Source organism: Equus asinus, chromosome 18 (genome assembly GCF_041296235.1).
Source record: "Equus asinus isolate D_3611 breed Donkey chromosome 18, EquAss-T2T_v2, whole genome shotgun sequence".
NCBI lineage: Eukaryota > Metazoa > Chordata > Mammalia > Perissodactyla > Equidae > Equus > Equus asinus.
The window spans coordinates 15,836,999-15,857,921 of record NC_091807.1 but is presented as its reverse complement, the minus strand read 5'-3'; the positions used below and the strand labels follow the sequence as shown (position 1 = coordinate 15,857,921).

The following is a 20,923-nucleotide window of genomic DNA, read 5'->3' as shown; positions in this document are numbered from 1 at the left end:
TTCTATACTCAATGAAGCAATAAAATGTATGTAATAAAATAAATATATCAATAATTGCATGTATTTTATGGAAAATCTTTTGGAAACTTGTTGCTCTTTAAAAATTTTTTTGGTTTTTTTGGGTGAGGAAGATTAACCTTGAGCTAACATCTGTGCCAATCTTCCTCTATCTTTTGTATGTGGGATGCCTCAACAGTGTGGCTGATGAGTGGAGTAGGTTTGCGCCTGGGATCTGAACCCACAAACCTCAGCAGCTGAAACAGAGCATGTGGAATTTTAACCACTTGGCCATGGGCTGGCCCCTAAAAAAAAATCATTTTTTATTCATTCACATCTTGAAATACAGAAAGGTACAAAGAAGAAAATCACAACCATACATATTCCCACCATCTAGAATAAATCACTAAACATATTGTCCTATTTGCTTTTAGTATTTTATCTTAATTACTATTAAAAATTACTCAATTATTATTATAAAATCAATATTTGCAGATGACAAAGAATTTATGCGATGCAGAAAAGTACAAAAACAAAAATGAAAAAATCATCAAATTCTAGCATTAAGAAATAATGCAGGGGCTGGCCCCGTCGCCGAGTGGTTAAGTTCACACGCTCCGCTTTGACAGTCCAAGGTTTTGAGGGTTCGGATCCTGGGCTCAGACATGGCACTGCTCATCAGGCCATGGTGAGGCGGCATCCCACATGCCACAACCAGAAGGACCCACAACTAAATTATACAACTATTTACTGGGGGGATCTGGGGAGAAAAAAAGCAGAAAAAAAAAAAGAAAGAACACAGCAGTGAATCTCACTTGAGACATTTTCAGTGAAAGGAAGAGTGAAAGATAAGTTTCTCTACAAATGGGATAATAATACAAATCCAATTTCTAACTACAATTTAATTCAAATATATAATATAAGAAAAGAAACAAGTGAGGGGCTGGCCCCGTGGCCGAGTGGTTAAGTTTGCGCGCTCCGCTGCAGGCAGCCCAGTGTTTCGTTGGTTCGAATCCTGGGCGCGGACATGGCACTGCTCATTGAACCACGCTGAGGCGGCATCCCACATGCCACAACTAGAAAGACCCACAACGAAGAATATACAACTGTGTACCGGGGGGCTTTGGGGAGAAAAAAAGGAAAAAAATAAAATCTTAAAAAAATAAATAAATAAATAAATAATAAAAATAAAAAAAAGAAAAGAAACAAGTGAAACTAAAGAAACTAAAGGAATTGTTGAAATTCAAAATCAGGAGATAGTTCTTCACCACAGATAATATTTTCTAAAAGGTTCCTCTTAACAAAGAATTTATGAAAAATACAAAGAGGTTGGAGTTGTGTTTATTTTTTAATAAAATATTTACATCTTAGCTGGTAGTAATTAACATCTTGCTAGGAAAAGATGAAAGACAATTCCTCCCCCTGTGGTTTGTTATTTACATTATTATTATAGTTTATTATTGTATGATTTTTAACATTTATTTTCCAGTCCAGAGCAAAATTTTCATAGTAACTTGGTGTCATTTCTCCATTTTAACAGAGTCAATACTCACTGTCAGTTTTTTCACCACAATTTCTGTTTTTGAATTCTTTAATCTTTTAATTGGCTGATTTTTCTTAACAAGTAGTGCTTTTAGTGGATCTTGCATTGCCTAACATTTTTCCTTTATGAAAGTAGCTACTTGTTACTTTTATTCTTGGATAACATCTTGTGTGAATCTATTATTCTTGGGTTACACTGTGTATTATTCTTGGGTCACATTCTATTTCCCTTTTTGAAGATTGTTTTAATTATCTATTGCTGGGTAACAAACTACTCGAAATTTTAGCCACTTACAACAAAGCTTTGTTATCATACACAGCTTCTGAGGGTCAGGAATCTGGGAGCGGCTCAGCTGTGTGCTTCTGGCTCAAGCTCTCTCATGCTATTGCCTCAAGCTGTGGGCTAGGGTTGTAGTCATCTCAGGGGTTGACACAGCCTGGAGGATTTACTTCCGCAATGGCTCACTCGTGTTTCTGGCTGGGAACCTCTTCCTCACTGTCATTGGCAAAAAACTTTGGTTCCTCATAGAGCTGGCCTTTGTACAGCCGCTGGCTTACCCCAGAATGCATGATCCAAGAGAGAATGCAACCAGGACAGGCGCTGCAGTGCCTTTTGGAACCAAATCTTGGAAGTTTCATAGCATCACTTCTGCAGGAGTCTATTGGTCACACAGACCAACCCTGTTGAAATGAGCAGGAGACCACACAAGTGTGTGCACACTAGGAGGCAAGATCATTGAAGATCACCTTGGAGGCTGGCTACTGTTGCTCTTTTTCTCTCTGGTGCTGAGTATTGCCATGGAGAAGTCAGAAGCCAGCCTCAATTCTCTCCCTTGCAAGTATTTTACCTATAAAACCTAGGCATCTGAAAAAGAAACAAACTTTATTTCTGAAGCTCATTCGTTTGCGAATCGAATGTTCTATATCAAATTTTCTTGGAGATGATATTTTGTTCTGCAGATTCAGTTTTTGATTTATTTCAGGGATATTTCTTGAATTATGTCTTTAAATAAAACTTTTCTTGCATTTTTGGATTCTCTTCTTCAAGAAAATCAGTTATACTTAGATTCTCTTTATCTTCCTTATCTGTTAGCTCCTCTCTAATTGCTCCAATGTTTGGCTTTTTCCTTGTGTTTCATTGTGGTTATCTCTTTTAGTAATGTAGTTTCTACCCGCATTATCACATCCTGTACCACTTATTATCAATTTGTTAGTTGTGTTTTAATATTGTTTTGATCCTCATTTTTTCCTTTAGGACTGCAATATTTCTCTCTTTTCAAAATATCATTGTGTTATTTGATCATTTTATCTGAGAGTTCTTGATTTATTCCATTCAGGTTTTTATTAAGCTATTTTATGGTATAAAATAATTGTAAGACATTTTATTCTGTTCCATTTTTTTATAACATGTGACCCTAAATATCTCCCAGTATGATTTGGTCAGACCAACAAAAGTGAGAGAATATAGAAATAATATGAAATACCTCATTGCAGCTTTTAGTTCTCTCAGGTTGGAGGCATCACGCATGAGTGATTTTTTTCTCTGCTCAGGTGAACATGAAGAGCGAATGGAAGATGCTGAAATAACTATGTGGCCCTACCAGTTCTGAGATGTCAGTAAGGATCCAGAAAATTCAACCTGAGTGCAGGTTTAGTAAAAGAAAATTGCCGGGTGTGTACACCACTTTTTTCTCCCTAAAATTATATGATCATTGATCCTTCTTACAACAAACTCCTAAAGCTCGTCCAAACTCTTTCACTGGAATTCTGCCGTAGTAAATCTTGTTTAAAATAAGGAAAGCATCGGAAGGGAGGGGTTTGGGGTATCATTTTGACTCCTAAGCATTATAGATGTAATTAATTTGTCCTTTGTCCATTTTATGTCCATTCACAATTTTATGAAAATCGAAGTTAGCAGTGTGTTTAGTCAAAACACTTGAAACAGCTGTTGCCATCCACCCCCCATCAGTAATTTATAATATGTATTTCCAGAATTGTTTTGTGTATATAACCCAAATATGTATATATCTTTTAAAACTCACTTGCACATAAATGAAGACATGCTAAAGAATTTTTTTTTTTTTTTTGCTGAGGAAGATTTGTCCTGAGCTAACATCTCTGCCAGTCTTCCTCTATCTTGTATGTGGGTTGCCACAAAAGCATAGCTGCTGAAAGTGGTGTAGGTCCGTGTGTGGAACTGAACCCAGGCCACCAAAACAAAGCATGCCAAACTTAACCACTAGGCCACAGGACTGGCCCCCCCCAAATTTTTGGCACCTACTTTTTTTACTTATTGATATTGGAAATTTTTTCATAACAGAATATAGAGATTTAATTCAATTTTTTTGAAAAGTGCCATGATTTAGTTACCCTCTTTTCTGCAGATAAATATTTATTTCCTTTTATGCATTTATAAACACTGCTGCAATAAGCATCTTTGTTCATGTACCTATGTGCGTATATATGAAAGTATGTTCATGGCAAAAATTCCCAGGAAGAATTAATGAAATTCCTAATGTAGGTTAGATATGACCTACTAGGCCCCATTCTGTAAGAGATACTTCTCTTTACCTGTATCTTTTGAGCCTGAGCAACTCAAATTTTAGAGGAGTTTATCATATTTGAGGTCCTCCTTAACAAAGTCTGAAACTCCCTGAAAATTGTGGGTTTTTTCGCCTTTTTATCTGATAATTTTTAATTGATACTTTAAACAGAAACAAAAATTATCATTGTATTGGAATTATGAAATTAATGAACTAGGTACAATTTATGAAAGCTCCTGGATACTTGGGTCCCCCGAGAGAGAGTCACATCTGGGCCTGTGCTGAGGCTGTTTCTGAGTGTAGCTCCGTGTCTGCCATTCGTGGTGTTCCAGGCCAGCCTAGTTTCTAAAGTGAGGGGCTGTAATGAAATACTAGGTTAAAATGGGCAGAGCTATTTATCGCGTGGAATATGGAGAGTGGCATCTTCCTCTTGCTTCTTACCAATAATAGTAACGTTAGGACATTGCTTAGCTCATGCTGTGGACTGAGTGCTTGTGTCCTCTCAAAATTCCTATGGTGAAACCTTAACCTCCAATGTGATGGTTTTAGGAGGCTGGCCCTCTGAGCAGAGATTAGATCATGAGGGTGGAGCCCTCACGAATGGGACTAATGCCCTTATAGAAGAGACCCCAGAGAGCCCCCACACCTCTCTTACCCCATGAGAACACAGAGAGAAGATGGCTATGAACCAGGAAGCAGGCTCTCACCCAACACTGAATCTGCCAGCATCTTGATCTTGGTCTTCTCAGCCTTGAGAACTGTGAGAAATAAATTCACGTTGTTGCCTCTCAGTCTGTGGTATTCTGTTATAGCAGCCTGAATAAGACAGGTCATAATAAGCCCTCGATACATATTAACTAAGTGCTTTTTTTCTTTTCATTTTGGTGGGGAAGATTGGACCTGAGCTAACATCCGTTGCCAATCTTCCTCTATTTTGTATGTGGGACACAGCCACAGCATGGCTTGACGAGTGGTATGTAGGTCCATGCCCAGGGTCCAAACCAGTGAATCCTGGACCACCAAAGCAGAGTGTGCAAACTTTACCACTATGCCAGCAGGCTAACCCAACTAAGTGCTTTATATGCATTATGTCGTGTGGTATGAATCATTACCACAATCGTATCAAGGAAGGGCTATTAAAAGTCCCATTTGATAAATGCACAACTGTATGTCAGTGTTGACATACCTAGTTAATGGTAAAGTTGGAACTTGAACTCAGGCCATCTGACTTCATAGATTAGACAAAAGAGATGTCGCCTTCTACATCATACATGGACCCCCAAGTGGCACACCTCTGCATGTTCAACGGTGGTAGCAGCAACTTCAGCAAACGTTGGCATCCCAGTTGCTACTCAGCAGATTGGGAGCGACCAGAGTCTTCTCTAATAACTGCAGTGAGTTGGAGTAGGAGAAAGAAAAATGGTTCCAAGCACTAGACCAAGTTGCTCATGTTCTGGAGGAACATGAGAAAACTGGAGTTCCCAAAGGAAAGAAGGAGCAAATCTCGGGAGACACAAATTTGTGGCTGACTCTGTGCATCCTTTTACCCTAGGCCCAGCTTACCTAAATGTAAATACATATACATGCACAGTTCCTGATACACGTGAGAACCAAGGTGTTTAGACCAGATATGACAACAAGGATGTTGACTCTCAACACTTTCTCAGTAGAGTGTTGGAAAAACCTGTAACTGGAAGTAAGCTAAACAGCTCTGTACTTGTTCTCCTGCTTGTTCTGGCTCTGATTCACCTGCTGATCCTTTCGAAACTTCATACCAGTCTTTATCCTAGGTTGTCCCATACAGATTCACGCCAGCTGGGAACTTCCTGGTATGGGGCTACATGTGGAGCTGTCTGGAATTCTCAGTCTCTGTCTACAGTTGTTCAAAGTTCACACTGAAATGCTCAGACTTTTCATCTACATCATGCTAATTTTTCTAGATATTTCTGTTTCTGTTTGCTACAGTCAGCTCTGGGTATGTGGTATGATTCTCCTTTTACACTCCACAAAATGGCTTTCTTTTTGCTTCCAGTGCTGTGGTGGGAGGGTTTGATTGATGGGCTGCTTTTGGAGGGAAGTTCCAGGTGGAGCGCTTTATGAGGACTCTCCCACTATTTACAGGCAATTTACTTTGGTTATTTGGGGCATTACTCAATGCCATTGCCTTACTCCCATCCCTACCCCCTTATTTATGGTTATTACACAGCCTGAAGCAAGAAATACATTTGCATAGGAAGAGCAAATTGTTAACAGGGAGGGTTTGGAGTCTGATTGCTTTAGAGGCTGGTCTGGACTTTGTTCTTCCAAACTGGACCTTGGGCAAGATACTTAACCTCTCTAATCCTCAATTTCCTTGGCTGTAAAATGGCAATTAAATGACATCTAGCAATAATTCAAAAGCTCCCCCTGCCCTTTCTTTTGCATGTTTTAAACACTTACAAAGAGGTAGTTCTCTTTCTGTTATTTATTTTTAAAGATCTTTTAAAAAAATTATATTATTGGGGCCATGTTGGCTTATAATATTGTGTAAATTTCAGGTGTACATTATTACATATCAGTTTCTGTATAGACTGCATTGTGTTCACCACCAATAGTCTAGTTTTCATCCGTCACCATACATATGTGCCCCTTTACACCTTTCACCCTCCCCCTACTCTCTTTTCCTCTGGTAACTGCCAATCTGTTCTCCTTATCCATGTGTTTGTCATCCACATATGAGTGAAATCATTCGATATTTGTCTGTCTTTGTCTCACTTATTTTGCTTAGCATAATACCCTCAAGGGCCATCTTTGTTGCTGCTAATGGCATGATTTTGCCTTTTTTATGGCTGAGTAGTATTCCATTGTGTGTGTATATATATATATATATATATATATATATGTATATATGTATATATATATACCACATCTTTTTTATCCATTCATCTGTTGATGGGCACTTGGGTTGCTTCCACATCTTGGCTGTTGTGAATAATGCTGCAGTGAACAACGAGTGCATAAATCTTAAAGATCTTTTATATTTTGAGAAAGTAGTGTTGGGAACTAACATTTTTATTTGGGATTGTGAGAAAACTTTAGCTTCTCTGAAATTTAAAGTTCTTTTTGTTCTGTGTTTACCAACTGCTTCTGACAAAGTTAAAAACAATTAAATTTGCTCAGAGATTTCACGGTCTGTCAAGTGATCTTCAGTCTGGTAATGATTTTCTCAAACTAGAATTCTTGAATTTTTTTGGAGATTTTTTTTTAACAATGAGAATGAGAAATCTATTCAAAAGGGAGAAGATGTTAGTGAATTAAGAACTAATGGCAGATTTTTCTTTTGTATTGTGGTAAAATATACATAACATGAAGTTCACCATTTTTAACCATTTTTAAGTGTACAGTGCAGGGACAGTAAGTACATTCACAGTGTCATGCAACCATCACCATCATCCATCTCTAGAACTTTTTCATCTTCCCCAACTAAAACTGTACTGGTTAAACTATAATTTCCATTCTCCCCTCCCCCAGCTCCTGGCAACCACCATTCTATTTTGTAATGGGAGATTTTTTTTTTATCCTTTTGTGAGGAAGATTGTCACTGAACTAACATCTGTGCCAATCTTCCTCTGTTTTACGTGGGATGCTGCCACAGCATGGTTTGACAAGCGATGCTAGATCTGTGCCAGGATCTGAACCCGTGAACCCTGGGTTGCCGAAGCAGAGCGTGTGAACTCAATTACTACGCCACCAAGCTGGCCCGGAAGGCAGATATTTTTAGGGAGAAAGGAAGCAGGGTGGTGCTTCCATCACCTGTGGCAGGCATTGAATTTCTGCTGCAGGTTTGTGTCATTTCTAAACTATCCCACTGAGATTTGAAACCAGCTGCTCCCCATGGACGTCGAAGAGGAACGCCCGGTTTGACCCGAGCACCTGGCTCTATGGAGCCCCAAGTCCTGGCGTCTGACAGCAGCCCCATCCTCTCCTACTGCTTTAGAAAGATGAGTCCTAGTCTCGATATCCTGTCTTAGGCCCTGCTCAGCCTCTGACTCTTCCTTCCAAGCCTTGAATTTCAGGCCAGAGACTCCAGCTGGTTTGACACCTGCCTGCCAACACCAGCTCAGTTTCCACCCCACCAGGAATTTGCCATTCAGCAACCCAACCCTGTTTCCTCCAGCCCCAATACCTGACCTAGTAAAGGCACGCTAGGCCTCCCTCGGGTGCTTATCTGTAAATTGAACAGGGTGAATTAGGTAATCTCAAAGGTATTTCGCCACTCTAAAGTTGTTACTCTCTGTTTAAGACAAACAAAAAGTAGTCCTGACTAATAGGCTAGATAAATTTCTCCCATAGAAATTCCCTCGCCTTTTGGTGTCTGCTTTATTTTGATATAAACACAAATCTTGAAAGCATTATGTTTCCTTTGAAAGTTAGGCCAATGGTCAGCAAGGGGTCAATGAATTTAAGAGAAAGGATAATCTGTTAGTCAGTACAAAGCATTTCATATCCTGAATATAATCCTGAAAATATTGGAGATCTCCTAGGGGCCTCTGGAGGGACTACGTTGTCCTTGCATAAAATGGTTTTGACTTTCAGGCTAATAGAGCCTCCATCCAGGCGAAGGCAAGGACCCTGCTATTTGATAGGGCTATTTGCATTTCAAAGCTAATCAGTATTAAATAATCGGCTGGTAAGAGAAGAGTAAGAGGGTCATTGTGTGTATTTTATTATTGTGTAAACTTGGGAAAACAAGCTGAGAGGCTGAGAGAGCTCACTCAAATTCCAGCTGATAAGAAAGGAGCTTCTGTAGAAGGTCTCTTAATGGGTGAGTTTCTCATTTCTTCCAGCAGAGACAGCCGGGAGGGTCACATGACTGCCAGGCTTTAAAAGGAAGCAACAACGAACTGTGGAGAGGACTGTATTTATTTCCAATATAGACGTCACACTTAAGGTAAAAGCACTTTTTAAATCTTCAGTTTTCATTTCCCTGTAACTGGATGGTTACTTTTCAGGATTTAACAGTTTGAATGAATAATTATAGTGTTTCATTGGTCAGTTCAGATCAAACTTGATTGTAACTCTAATTCAGTGGTTCCTAACCTGGCACATTAGAATCACCAAGGGAAAAGAAAAATACTGTTGCTGATTCCCACCCCAGAGAGTTGATATGGATTTGGGGTGGGGCCGGGTCATCAATATTTTTTACTAGTTCCCAGGTGGTTCTCCTGGGTTGTAGTTTGAGAACCACTGTTCTAATTTCTATCCTGAGCGTGTCTTTCTTCTCTGCAAAAAAGACTTCCTTAACTTTCCCAGTGTCTGTAGCTGTGGTCTCAATTTTTGACTGCACGTCTATTAGTTAAAAAAAATTGCAGCGCATGCCAAAGTATCTGTGTATGTGTGTATGTGTTATTTTACTAATATATTATCTATATTATGAAATGGAGAAAAGGAGACATTTATAGAACTATGAATAATAATCAATATTTTCTTCCCGCACCCCTGAGCATCCTTTCAGCCACTCCACCTTTGGAAACTATTGTTTCACAGGATAAAGTCCACATTCCCTAGCATGGCATTCAAGGTTTTCTCCAAACAGAGTTTTATCTCTCTTATCATTGTTATATACCATACTCTCTCAGGAGTTAATTGATTGATTGATTGATTGTTAATTCCCTACTGTCTTCAGTCCACTTTCCTGGGAAATAGATTCTGAGAAGGAGACTTGCATGTTGAAAGTTTATCAAAGGGTGAAGAAAGTTGGATTGGGCAGAAGATGGAGGAGATGCAGTTGCAACAAAGAGTTTTGGAACTGGGTTGACCCTTCAGAGTTGCCCCACCTTGAGGCAAAGGGGTTAGGTCTCATCTCACATTTCCATCCTCTGTCCAGCATTAAGCGTTTATCTGTGTGGGCTGCCACTGGGTAAGGTGGTTCATTTTGAGAGCTAATCCCAGAGAGTGAACCAGTAATGCTGCCATGTGTTGGGGGAATGAATGCCTCAGTCCCGAGACGGGGTCTGGGATGCTTACCTCGGCATCCGCTCCATTCCCTGCATCACGACTTAGCACAGTTGTTCCTCACACTGGAGTATTTCACCGCAGTCTCTGCCCTCAGAAACCTGTCATTCCAAGGATGCTCAACATCATTAGCTATCAGGGAAATGCAAATCAAAACTACAATGAGATATCACCTCACTCCCATCAGAATGGCTATGACTAACAAGACAGGAAACAACAAATGTTGGAGAGGATATGGAGAGAAGGGAACCCTCATACACTGCTGGTGGGAGTGCAAACTGGTGCAGCCGCTATGGAAAACAGTATGGAGATTCCTCAGAAAATTAAGGACAGAAATGACGCGGGGTCAGTGAGCCAAGGAGTCGAAAGAAAGATTTCTTGGACTCTCAAGATCTGGCAGTAGTGCTCTTTTATTTAGGGAATAGTGTGGAATAGCATGGGGACAGGACCCATGGGCAGGCAGAGCTGGTGTGTGGGGACAGGACCCACGCACGGGCAGGAGGAGCTGCTGCTGCTGCCGCTTCTGCTGCAAACATAGGTGGAGAGTAAGGCTAAATTTAAGGCATAGGCATGTGAGCCATCTCTTTACAAGACAAAGGAAAGAACATGTAAAAAAGTTAAAATGGTATCAATGCAGGTGGGGTCTGGCCATTGGGTGGCCCCACAACTTTTAGATAAGAATCAAATCGGATTAAGTAAAGCCCAGAAGCCACCACCCTAAATCAGTTACATGAGATTGCCAGACAGTAACCAGCTTAAGTCCTTGCCTTCCCCATTAAGAGTTTCCAGAGATAAGGCCATCCCCCCTTCCTCCTGGTGCAGAGGGGGAGGCATGGAGATTTCCTTCACAAATGCAAATGTCTCTCAAAGGGCAAGCAAATTCTGCTCGTCGGAGCCTGCTTCTCATCTGCAGTTTTAAAAGTAACCAGCCTAAAATCCTCATCAATATGATCTCAATCATAAGTAGAAGACAACAGCAGGCAAACACATGGAGACAGAGATTGGATTGGTGGTTACCAGAGGGGAAGGGAGGGAGGGGGAAGGGTGAAAGGGGTCATCAGGCATGTGTGTGAGGTGATGGATGGTAATTAGTCTTTGGGTGGTGACCATGATGTAATCTACACAAAATCAAAATATAATGATGTACACCTGAAATTTATATAATGCTATAAAACCAATGTTACTACAAAAACAGCAACAAAAAGAAACATATCATTCCCTGGAGGCCCAACACAAAATATCACCAGCTCCTAGAAGTTTCTCTATACTCTCCTGCTAGGAGTAGCACCAGGAGACACAGTGGGGAGAGCAAGGCCTGTGGTGTCACAGACACCTGAGTTTGAATACTGGGTTTTAGGGACCTTGCCCGGGTGTATTATTTAACCTCTCTGACTGGAGCTATTAAGACCTACTCTACAGGATTCTTATAATGATTAGTTGAAATAATCACTCAACCAATGATATTTTGACATTTTCTTTGTAGCTTTTACTTTCTCATCTCGAAATTTCTGTACTTTACTTCAATGATTTAAATGGCAAAATAAAAATAATTAGGATGCTGTGGTGATTTTTCATATAAGTTTATTCAGTTAAAAATCCTAGGCTTTATTCTGAGGTAATATTTTCTACTTTTATAAAAAATTGATTTTTTTTCAGCTTTATGAAAATCTGATAACAGATTAACAGATTTTTTGTATAACAAATTCGTGGTGGTGATGAGGATTTTAGGCTGGTTACTTTTAAAACTGCACATGAGAAGCGGGCTCTGAGGACTGGAATTTTGCTTGCCCTTTTGAGAGACATTTGTGTTTGTGAAGGAAGGGGGGATGACCTTGTAGGGACCTGAAATTGGCCACCCCAGGATATGTCTCTTTGGCATCGGGATTGTTTGGGCTGATTGCTTTTGATAAACTGGGACAGGGAAGGAGGCTCTTGGGAATGGAACTTGCCCTTGTTGGGACACATTTACATGTGTAAGGTAAATCTCTATCTGTAAAAGGTGCCTCCCTCTCTGTACCAGGAAGAAGAGAGATGACCTTGTCCTTAGAAACTCTTAATGGGGAAGGCAAGAACTTAAGTTGGTTGCTGTCTGGCAATCTCATGAAACTGATTTAGGGGGTGGCTTCTAACCTTTTAACCTTTACTTAATCCAATTTGATTCTTGTCTAAAAGTCATGGGATCACCCAATGACCAGACCCCACCTGCACTGATACCATTTTAACTTTTTTTTCATGTTCTTTCCTTTGTCTTGTAAAGAGATGACTCACATACCCATGCCTTATAAAATTAGCCCTAACCGTCAACTCGAGGCAGCAGCAGGAGCTCTGACTGCCCGTGGGTCTTGTCCCCATGCACCAGCTCTGCCTGCCCATGGGTCCTGTCCCCATGCTATTCCATACTATTCTCTAAATAAAAGAGCACTACTGCCAGATCTTGAGAGTCCAAGAAATCTTTCTTTCGACTCCTCGGCTCACCGACCCCGCATCAGTGGTATAATTTATGTAAAAATAGATTTTGAAGTAATTTTAATTAGGAAAATAAGCTTTTGTCATATATATATACATATATATATTATTAACTTTTTAAAAATTATCGGTTCATGAAATTAAAAAATGTGCACTGCATCTTAACACTGGCCCCTTATGCTAATATATATTCTTATGTATATTAGCATATATAATATATATGTTATTAATAATATATGCTATTAATAATAGCATAATATATATGCTAATATAATATGTATCTTCATTAACTTCTTTCATAAAGATCAGTTATTTCTTGGGCACCTATAATATAGAAAACATTTTTTTTTTTTTGAGGAAGACTAGCCTGGAGCTAACATCTGCCAATGCTCCTCTTTTTGCTGAGGAAGACTGGCCCTGAGCTAACATCCATGCTCATCTTCCTCTATTTTATATGTGGGACACCTGCCACAGCATGGCTTGACGAGCAGTGCCATATCCACACCTGGGATTTGAGCCAGCAAACCCCAGGCTGCCGAAGTGGAATGTGCTCACTTAACCTCTGCACCACTGGGCCGGCCCCTAGAAAACATTTTAATCAGTGTTACTCTTAGCGCCGCTTAAATAGCTTAGATAAATACAGCCAGTGGTTAACATAGGTTAGCATAAGGGAAGCCATCTTATAGAGGGGAACTATGCTGGGACTATAACAAGACACCCCCCTTTCCTTGTTAGCAAAGCTGTAGTTTGCATGTAGCTTAGAGAAGTACACGTCTACTTGCTCTGCTATTTTTGTAGCCTTGGCTTATACATAGACCTCCTTATTCCCATAAGGCAATAACTGTGTTCTTTCAGCCTTTCTAGGGATGTAACGACCTTCGGGAAAAACCTCTGCTGACATCTGTCACCGGTGAAGAGAGAAAGGGATGCTCTGTAGTCTCAAGGACTGCAGCTCCAGATGCTCAACATCCCGAGACCCCCTTTTCAGGCCATTTGCCCTATACAACTGCTTCACAATTTTGTAGTTTTAAGATGGTTCTTTAAGACACCAGTCCACCATCTTCCCCCTTGCTGGCAGGCTGTAATAAAAAGCCCCTTTCTCTCCTACCACCTTGCCTCCTGACTGTTGGCTTGTCTTGCCGCGAGTAGAAGACCCCCTAGAGAAACAAAGATAGATGAAATGGGATCCCTATTCTCGAGGAGCTTAAAATTATTTAACTGATGAATAACTAAACAATCATAAATATTTCAAATAACATTTAAAAGGAAAAATAGAGATCTGTAGGAAACAGTTTAGATCATTTATGTAATTGGTACTGACATTTCTGAATGTACCAAAGAATTTAACAGGCCTGGCTGGTCTAGAGAACGTCTCTCAAAGGATGGATAGGATTAGGGCTATAAACTCTCTGATTAGTAGAGACGGATCTGGTATAACTTCGTATCTCACACATTGCTTAATATATACTAGGCCCTCAGTTAAAAGAAGAGTGATACACCCACACATGTATATAATTTAAATATGTGCTGAGTGTATAGATTGGGTAGCTGGAGAAGAATGGGGAAGGCTCCCAGGCCAGTGCTAGGGTTTGAGGGAAACTGCAGAGGTGACAGAGTTCAAGACATGCTGGGAGGTCAGAGAGAAAGTATTTGGTGGGAGTGGAGCAATTTTACTGGAACAGAATGGGCGAGAGGATCGGCAACAGAAGGTAGGTTGAGGGAGACTTTGTAGACCTCAAATAATACATCTTAGGTTTTCCCCTGTATGAAACAGGGAGGGTGCATGAGACCTTGTGAAGGGAACACAAATCTGAGCATGAGTAACTTCCACGTCCCAAGACTTACATGGGTTAAGTCTGAATTCCTCAACCAGACTTCCATTCTTCCATTCTTAAATGCTCAAGTGTCTCTTCCTTCCTTATTCTCCATGTTTTCCCATTCCTCTGACATTCCCGTGGTCACTATACATGCTTGCAAATCCACCACTTGGAATTAATCTTCCCATAGTCTCAAAGCTCTCCATGTAATCCATGGTTAGAGCTGTTGCTAGTTTGCCATTTGAGTCAATGTGGTCTCAGGAACACGACTGTATGCATACACAAAGGAGCACAGATAACGCATTGTTCATCTTCGGATCTGCCTCCCTCTGGCACTCAGTACAGACTAGGACTGAAGGAAGGTTATTTGAAATAGTGATCTCTTATTATTGACTAGTGAAAATTCTAAATGTCGTTTCCTCTTACAAGCTGACATTAGTACACATTACAAGGAAGCCCAACATAAAAAGCTGCTTAATGGATGGTAAGAGGCACCGTGATATAAATTCCTCTACTGGAAGTATTATTTCTACCTGAATCACAAGGTCTTTTTGAACCAACTAACATAAGTAGTTATGTCAAGTCTCATGAATGTTTGCCAGAGGTGAAAAAGAATGAAGACACAGGTCAGTTACTATTAGGAACAAAGTTTTCTTACTGAAAGAACGTTTTCACAAATGTTAAGTAAATAAACCTCTCATGATTGGATTTTATGATCTCCCTGACTTGGTTGTATTAAAGAGAAGCAATTTTTCTGTTGTTATAGCTCGATAAAAACATTAGAAGAGGGGCTGGCCTGGTGGCACAGCGGTTAAGTTCTCAAGTTCCGCTTCTTGGTGGCCCGGGGTTCGCCGGTTCGGATCCCGGGTGCAGACATGGCACCGCTTGGCAAAAGCCATGCTGTGGTAGGCATCCCACATAGAAAGTAGAGGAAGATGGGCACGGATGTTAGCTCAGGGCCAGTCTTCCTCAGAAAAAAGAGGAGGATTGGCAGATGTTAGCTCAGGGCTACTCTTCCTCAAAATAAAAAAATCAAAGATATGGTCATGATAATTGAACTTGACTTTTTGTCATTTATGAAGGTTGGGCTGTCAGCTGTGTTAGGAACAGGGCTGGACTTTATTCCACTGGTTGATAAGCGTTATCAACATTTTACAAGATAGAAACTTTATCTGAAAGCCAGCATTTTTATTGCCTCATTCATAGTTGGTTTTGAATCTCTGCCTGTTTTGTGTTTACGCTGATTACTAAGTGTACTTTCATGTCAGGGATAGAGAGAATCATTGGATGTTGAGAAAGCCACCAGACAGAGGCCAAGAAAAACAGAAACCCGGGCTATTCATTAACAAAAAACCAGCAGCTATAATGAATAATACAATGAATGCACAATAATCTACTTGTTTTGAAAAATGTTTATTAATCATTCCCAGAGGCCCTGGGCTAGATGACTATGTCATAGATATTTTTTTATCCCCTTAGGCAAATATACACCCACGTGGAATGCCCTGCTAGAGCTCAACTCCAGAGAGTATAAAGAGAATAGTGCCCTCTGATGTTGGGCATCATGGCAGAACTGACCACCATAGAAGGTAGTCAATAATGACACTTGAATGAAGGAATGAACAAATCAAAAGTTTCATTCAGAATGCTAAGGCAGAAGACAGTTTGACAAAAGCCATTTTTGAAACCAGGGCTGTTATTAGATTAGTCTAAACAGTGACACCTGAATAAATATGACAGTGCCATATTAGCCATACCAGACACTTAAGAAAATGTGCCTCTCCAGGAAAATCAGTTAAAAAAAGAATAATTCCACATAAAATCACTTACAGATGTGCTTCCTGCTGGAAATACCGGGGACAAATTCGACATCAATGCGAAGTTTAGAGAATTCTTTCTGAATATCGGTGCTCTCTTCACACACTGCCCTCCTTCACACTCCCATCCTTGGGGCACAAGAGCTGCCCTTCAGTCTGAGTAAGTAAGGAGTGTTAGTGAGTCATATTAGCTATTTTTAATACACAGACATGTGACAGAGCTATCTGATAGAAGATTTACTTGCCAGCCTTTGGATTCAAGAAAGTCCAGGCTTTGAGCCAGATTCTGGAGTGAGGCAGAAATGGGGACTAGAAAGAAAAGCTTGTAGGCTTTTCAGACTAGAACAGAGAGAATGCAGATATAAAACTAGGGTTTAATTTGAGTAGTAATTTAGAGTACATGTTGATTTAGGAAGATCCAAAAGATAGAGAATTAATGAAAAGATTAATCATGGGCCTCTTTTTTTTTTTTTGTGAGGAAGATTAGAACAGCTTGATAAGTGGTGGGTAGGTCCACACTTAGGATCGGAACCAGTGAATCCAGGGCTGCTGAAGTGGAGCGCATGAACTTAACTGCTGGGCCACCAGGCCAGCCTTATGAACCTAATTTTAAAAGTAAAGAAAGTTTATTTTGGAGAGGATGTGGAGAAAAGGGAACCCTCATACACTGGTAATGGGAATTCAAACTGGTGCAGCCGCTATGGTGTACAGAGTTCATTGACTACCCCCACATCTTCCAAGGACACTGGGCCTGGGCCCCACACAAAGGAATGTGTCTGGACTTGGGTCCAAAGATGGCCACTTCAGCCTTGACTCTAAGGCACAAGTTACAAAGAATATGTCCTGTGTCATGTTCCTTGTCTGGGCTGGCCACCCCAACGGGCACCTGACAGGACTTTAAAAACATCCCATCCATGTGAACAAAAAAGATAAAAACACCCCATGCATGGGAACAAGAAGAAATAACTCGAAATATCCAAATGTCTAAAACCCTGAGTCAGAACCCAGAGAAACCTTGGGATAAAAGGGAGTCACAGGCATAGAATAATTGGAAGTCTCGCTAAGGAAAGGACGCTTTGCCTCAGACCTCCCGCCCACTGTACAAACTATTGGGACTTCCCCGGCTGATTGTGGGGTGGATGTTGTAAGTACCGATTTGTTGTTTCCCTTTTATCCCTGCTCCTTGTTGTGTTTCCCTTCATCAATAAACTTTGATTGCTTAAACAACCAAGTAGCCTTGGCGGTACCTGTCATTCCTTGCCCTTTGCTGCTGTGGGCAACACAGGGAAAACAGTATGGGTATTTCTCAAAAAATTCAAAATAGAAATACCATACAATCCAGCTATCCCACTACTGAGTATTTATCCAAAGAACATGAAATCAATGATCCAAAGAGATTTATGTACCCCATGTTCGTTGCAGCGTTATTCACAATAACCAAGATGTGGAAGCAACCCAAGTGCCCTGCTACAGATGATTTGATAAAGAAGATGTGGTATTATATATATATATATATATATACACACAGTGGAATACTACTCAGCCATAAAAAAAGACAGAATCATCCTATTTGCAACAACGTGGGTGGACCTTGAGGGTATGATGTTTAGCGAAATAAGCCAAACAGAAAAAGACAAATACTGCACAATTTCACTCATATGCAGAAGATAAAAAAATACACGGATAAAGAGAAGAGATTAGCGGTTACCAGAAGGGAAAGGGGTTGAGTAGTGGGCAAAAGGGGTAAAGGGGCACATACGTATGGTGATGGATTAAAAACTAGACTACTGAGGGTAAGCACAATGAAGTGTATTCAGAAACTGATAAATAATAATGTACATCCGAAATTACACAGTGTTATAAACCACTATGACCTCAATAAAATTACTTGAAAAAAAAAGTAATGAAACTTTGTGCTAAGAAGCAAAGCCGTGAGACTATATTAATCCTTCAGTGTGTGAGTAGAGAAGTGCCTATGGAGACTGGATAACTATTATTTCTGTGCTTAGTTCTGGGAATTTATTTGTATATTTGGTGCCTTGTTCCACTGATAATTTAGGCAGAAATGGTAGGTAACTTAGAACAACACCAACCTGATGCAAACGCACCCCCTCAGCCATCTCACACATCTAGAACCCAGATAGGAAGCTAGAAAAAACCCCAGGTTTCTCAGCATGTAAATAGATGTTACAAGATTCATGCGTTAAGTCAGCACTTTCAAAAAGCCACTCAGGCCCTCCCTCATTATTTATTTATGTTAGTTTTAGACATAATTATAATAAGCTCGGCTTTATGGGTTTATCTAGCCCACAGGAGACCAGCGTGGCACACTGCTGCACATTTCTTTGGCATGAACAAGTATACAAAGGGCTTTCATATCCATTATTAGCCACTCGAGGGAGAAACAGCAATAACATCAAGAAGTGGCAGTTGACTGCCTGACAGCTCCAAGCCGACAGAGGAATTCTAAATGGCAGGCACGTAAACCACAAGAATACACTAGTCTGCAGCCGTGATTAGAGAGAGAGAGAAAGGCAGGCATCACACTTCCCAGGAGGAATTGCCATAGTCCAGACTCGGAGCACCAACCGAATACAGAGGTCATCCAGCCCAGCCTCCCAGTCAGCACACGGCTCACCCCCGTCGTTTTCCTCTTACGTAGTCAGATGGCCTCTGCTTATGTGTTGCCAGTGATGAGATTCACTCCAGTTAACAAGGAATCTGTTGTTGATTAATTTTATGTGTCAGCTTGGCTGGGTCATGGTACACAGATATGTGGTCAAACATTATTCTGGATGTTTCTGTCAGGGTTTTTATGGATGTATTAACATGTAAATTGGTGGACTTTGAGGAAAGCAGATTGCCCTCCACAATGTGGGTGGGCCTCATCTAATCAGTTGAAGGCCTGAATTGAACAAAAGACTCACCTCCCTTGAGCAAAAAGGGATTCCACAGCCAATGGCGTTCACACTTGAACTGCAACACTGGCTCTTCTCTGAGTCTCTAGCCTGCTGGCCCGCTGCAGATTTTGGAGTTGCCAGCCTCCATAATCACGTGAACCAATTTGTTACAGTAAATCTGTTTCTATCTATCTATCTATCTATCTATCTTCTCTTGGTTCTGTTTATTTAGAGACTCCTGAAGACAAATCTCTTTTAAAATTAGGACACTATACATTGCGTAGCTCTGATTGTGTCATTACTTTGTTAAAACTTCTTTTTTTAGGAAAAAAAAGGCTATTTTTGGGGGGGGTGGGGAAAATTTGCTCTGAGCTAACATCTTGCCAGTCTTGCTTTCTCTCTCTCTCTTTTTCCTCCCCAAAGCCCAGGGCATAGTTGTATGTTCTAGGTGTAAGTTCTTCTATTTGAGCCTCCACAGCAATGTGGCTACTGACAGAGGAGTCGTGTGGTTCTGCTCCTGGGAGCTGAACCCCGTCTGCTGAAGTGGAGCACACTGAACTTTAACCACTAGGCCAGCAGGGATGGCTCAAAAATTCTCGATAGAAAATGCATTTTTTATATAGCATTATTTAAACCAGGCCACCAAAGCAGAGTACACAAACTTAACAGCTATTCCACTGGGCCAGTCCCCCCAATTGCCTGTTTAAAACAACCTAATATCCTGAGCATAGCTCTCCACGTCCGCCATGGTCAGGTTCCATTTGCTGTTCCACCTCTCTTTGCTTCCCACCTCACACACTCTACATTCCAGCTGCAGTCAGTTAATATCTCTTTTGGGAGGCCTGTGCCTCGGTTTGCTCATCTTTCTATTACCTGTGAAACTAAAGAGGATCTTGCACGTAAATTGTGAACCAAAGTGAATTATAGAGACGAGTTCCTTTTGTATTGAACCAAAATCTGCTTCCCTATAACAATTTTTACCCACTGGTCCTGGTTCTCTGCTCTAGGTATTCATAATTTATATCTAAGGCGTCTTACCAAGAGAACACTACCAACATTTAACTATTTATCTTCTCTAAGTTTTCTCTTTGTAAGTAGAGCCTCTCTAATTCACTCAGTCACTTCCCTGACTGGACCTTATTTCAAGACCATTTACCGTCCTAGCTGTCCTGGAATGCTCTGCTTCGCCAATATTCTTCCTAAAGTGGGGCGTGCAGTGGTACATCAGAGTTCGGGAATGAGATGAGTAGTCAGAAAGCAAGCAGCCTCGTACTCTGTGTCTTTTCTGAGTTTTGTATTTGCATGTGGCCCTTCATTGCCTTCACTTCCTCGGTGGTTGAGTCACAGCTCATCGTGATAATGAGAGGTATTTATCATGGTGCCGAGTCATCAATAAGGCATTGCGTCATATTCAGCACACCCTGCTTAAGAGGACAGGGAAGCATTTAATGAAATTTATATTTTTATGTAAAATAGGTACAAATTCTTTCTAAAATGGATGTTTCTTAAAGAGGTGCTCACACAAGAATCTGGAGCACTAAATTCCAGGAAAAAAACCCCAATTCCCCCAAAGATCTGGTGAGACAACGTTTCTTTGTGCTATGAATCAGAATGAATCCAGAGAAAGCTTTTTAGAGCACAGCAGAAATCCTGAAGATGAGAGATAGACTGTGTGTGCCAGTGATTTCAAAGCTTGTTTTTGAAATACCCTGGAAGATTTAGAATAAAAAACGTTGTGTGGTTTGCCAAAGGTCATTCAAGAAGTCAGTGACACAGTCTCAAATCCCAGGGCAGGGTCTGAAATGCTCAAAATACAATGAAATTTAAGTATTTTACCTCTAAAAAAT

General features: G+C 40.6%; 1 protein-coding gene across 4 annotated transcripts in view; it reads right to left on the bottom strand.

The window, feature by feature from the left end:
• CXADR (CXADR Ig-like cell adhesion molecule) overlaps positions 1 to 16,336 on the bottom strand; it is a 95,733-nt gene extending 79,397 nt beyond the window's left edge. The window contains exons 1-2 of one of the 4 annotated variants that reach the window (XM_070488724.1): positions 16,190 to 16,336; positions 4,738 to 4,840 (exon numbers count right to left, since the gene is read on the bottom strand). In XM_070488724.1, the coding sequence (XP_070344825.1) occupies positions 4,738 to 4,840; positions 16,190 to 16,231 (145 nt within the window). In that variant the 5' untranslated portion in view covers positions 16,232 to 16,336. Of the gene's footprint in view, positions 1 to 4,737; positions 4,841 to 10,088; positions 10,209 to 16,189 lie in introns of all 4 variants that reach the window. The other 3 variants (XM_070488723.1, XM_070488726.1, XM_070488727.1) reach the window with 3 other exon arrangements.
• Positions 16,337 to 20,923: the final 4,587 nt, after the last annotated feature.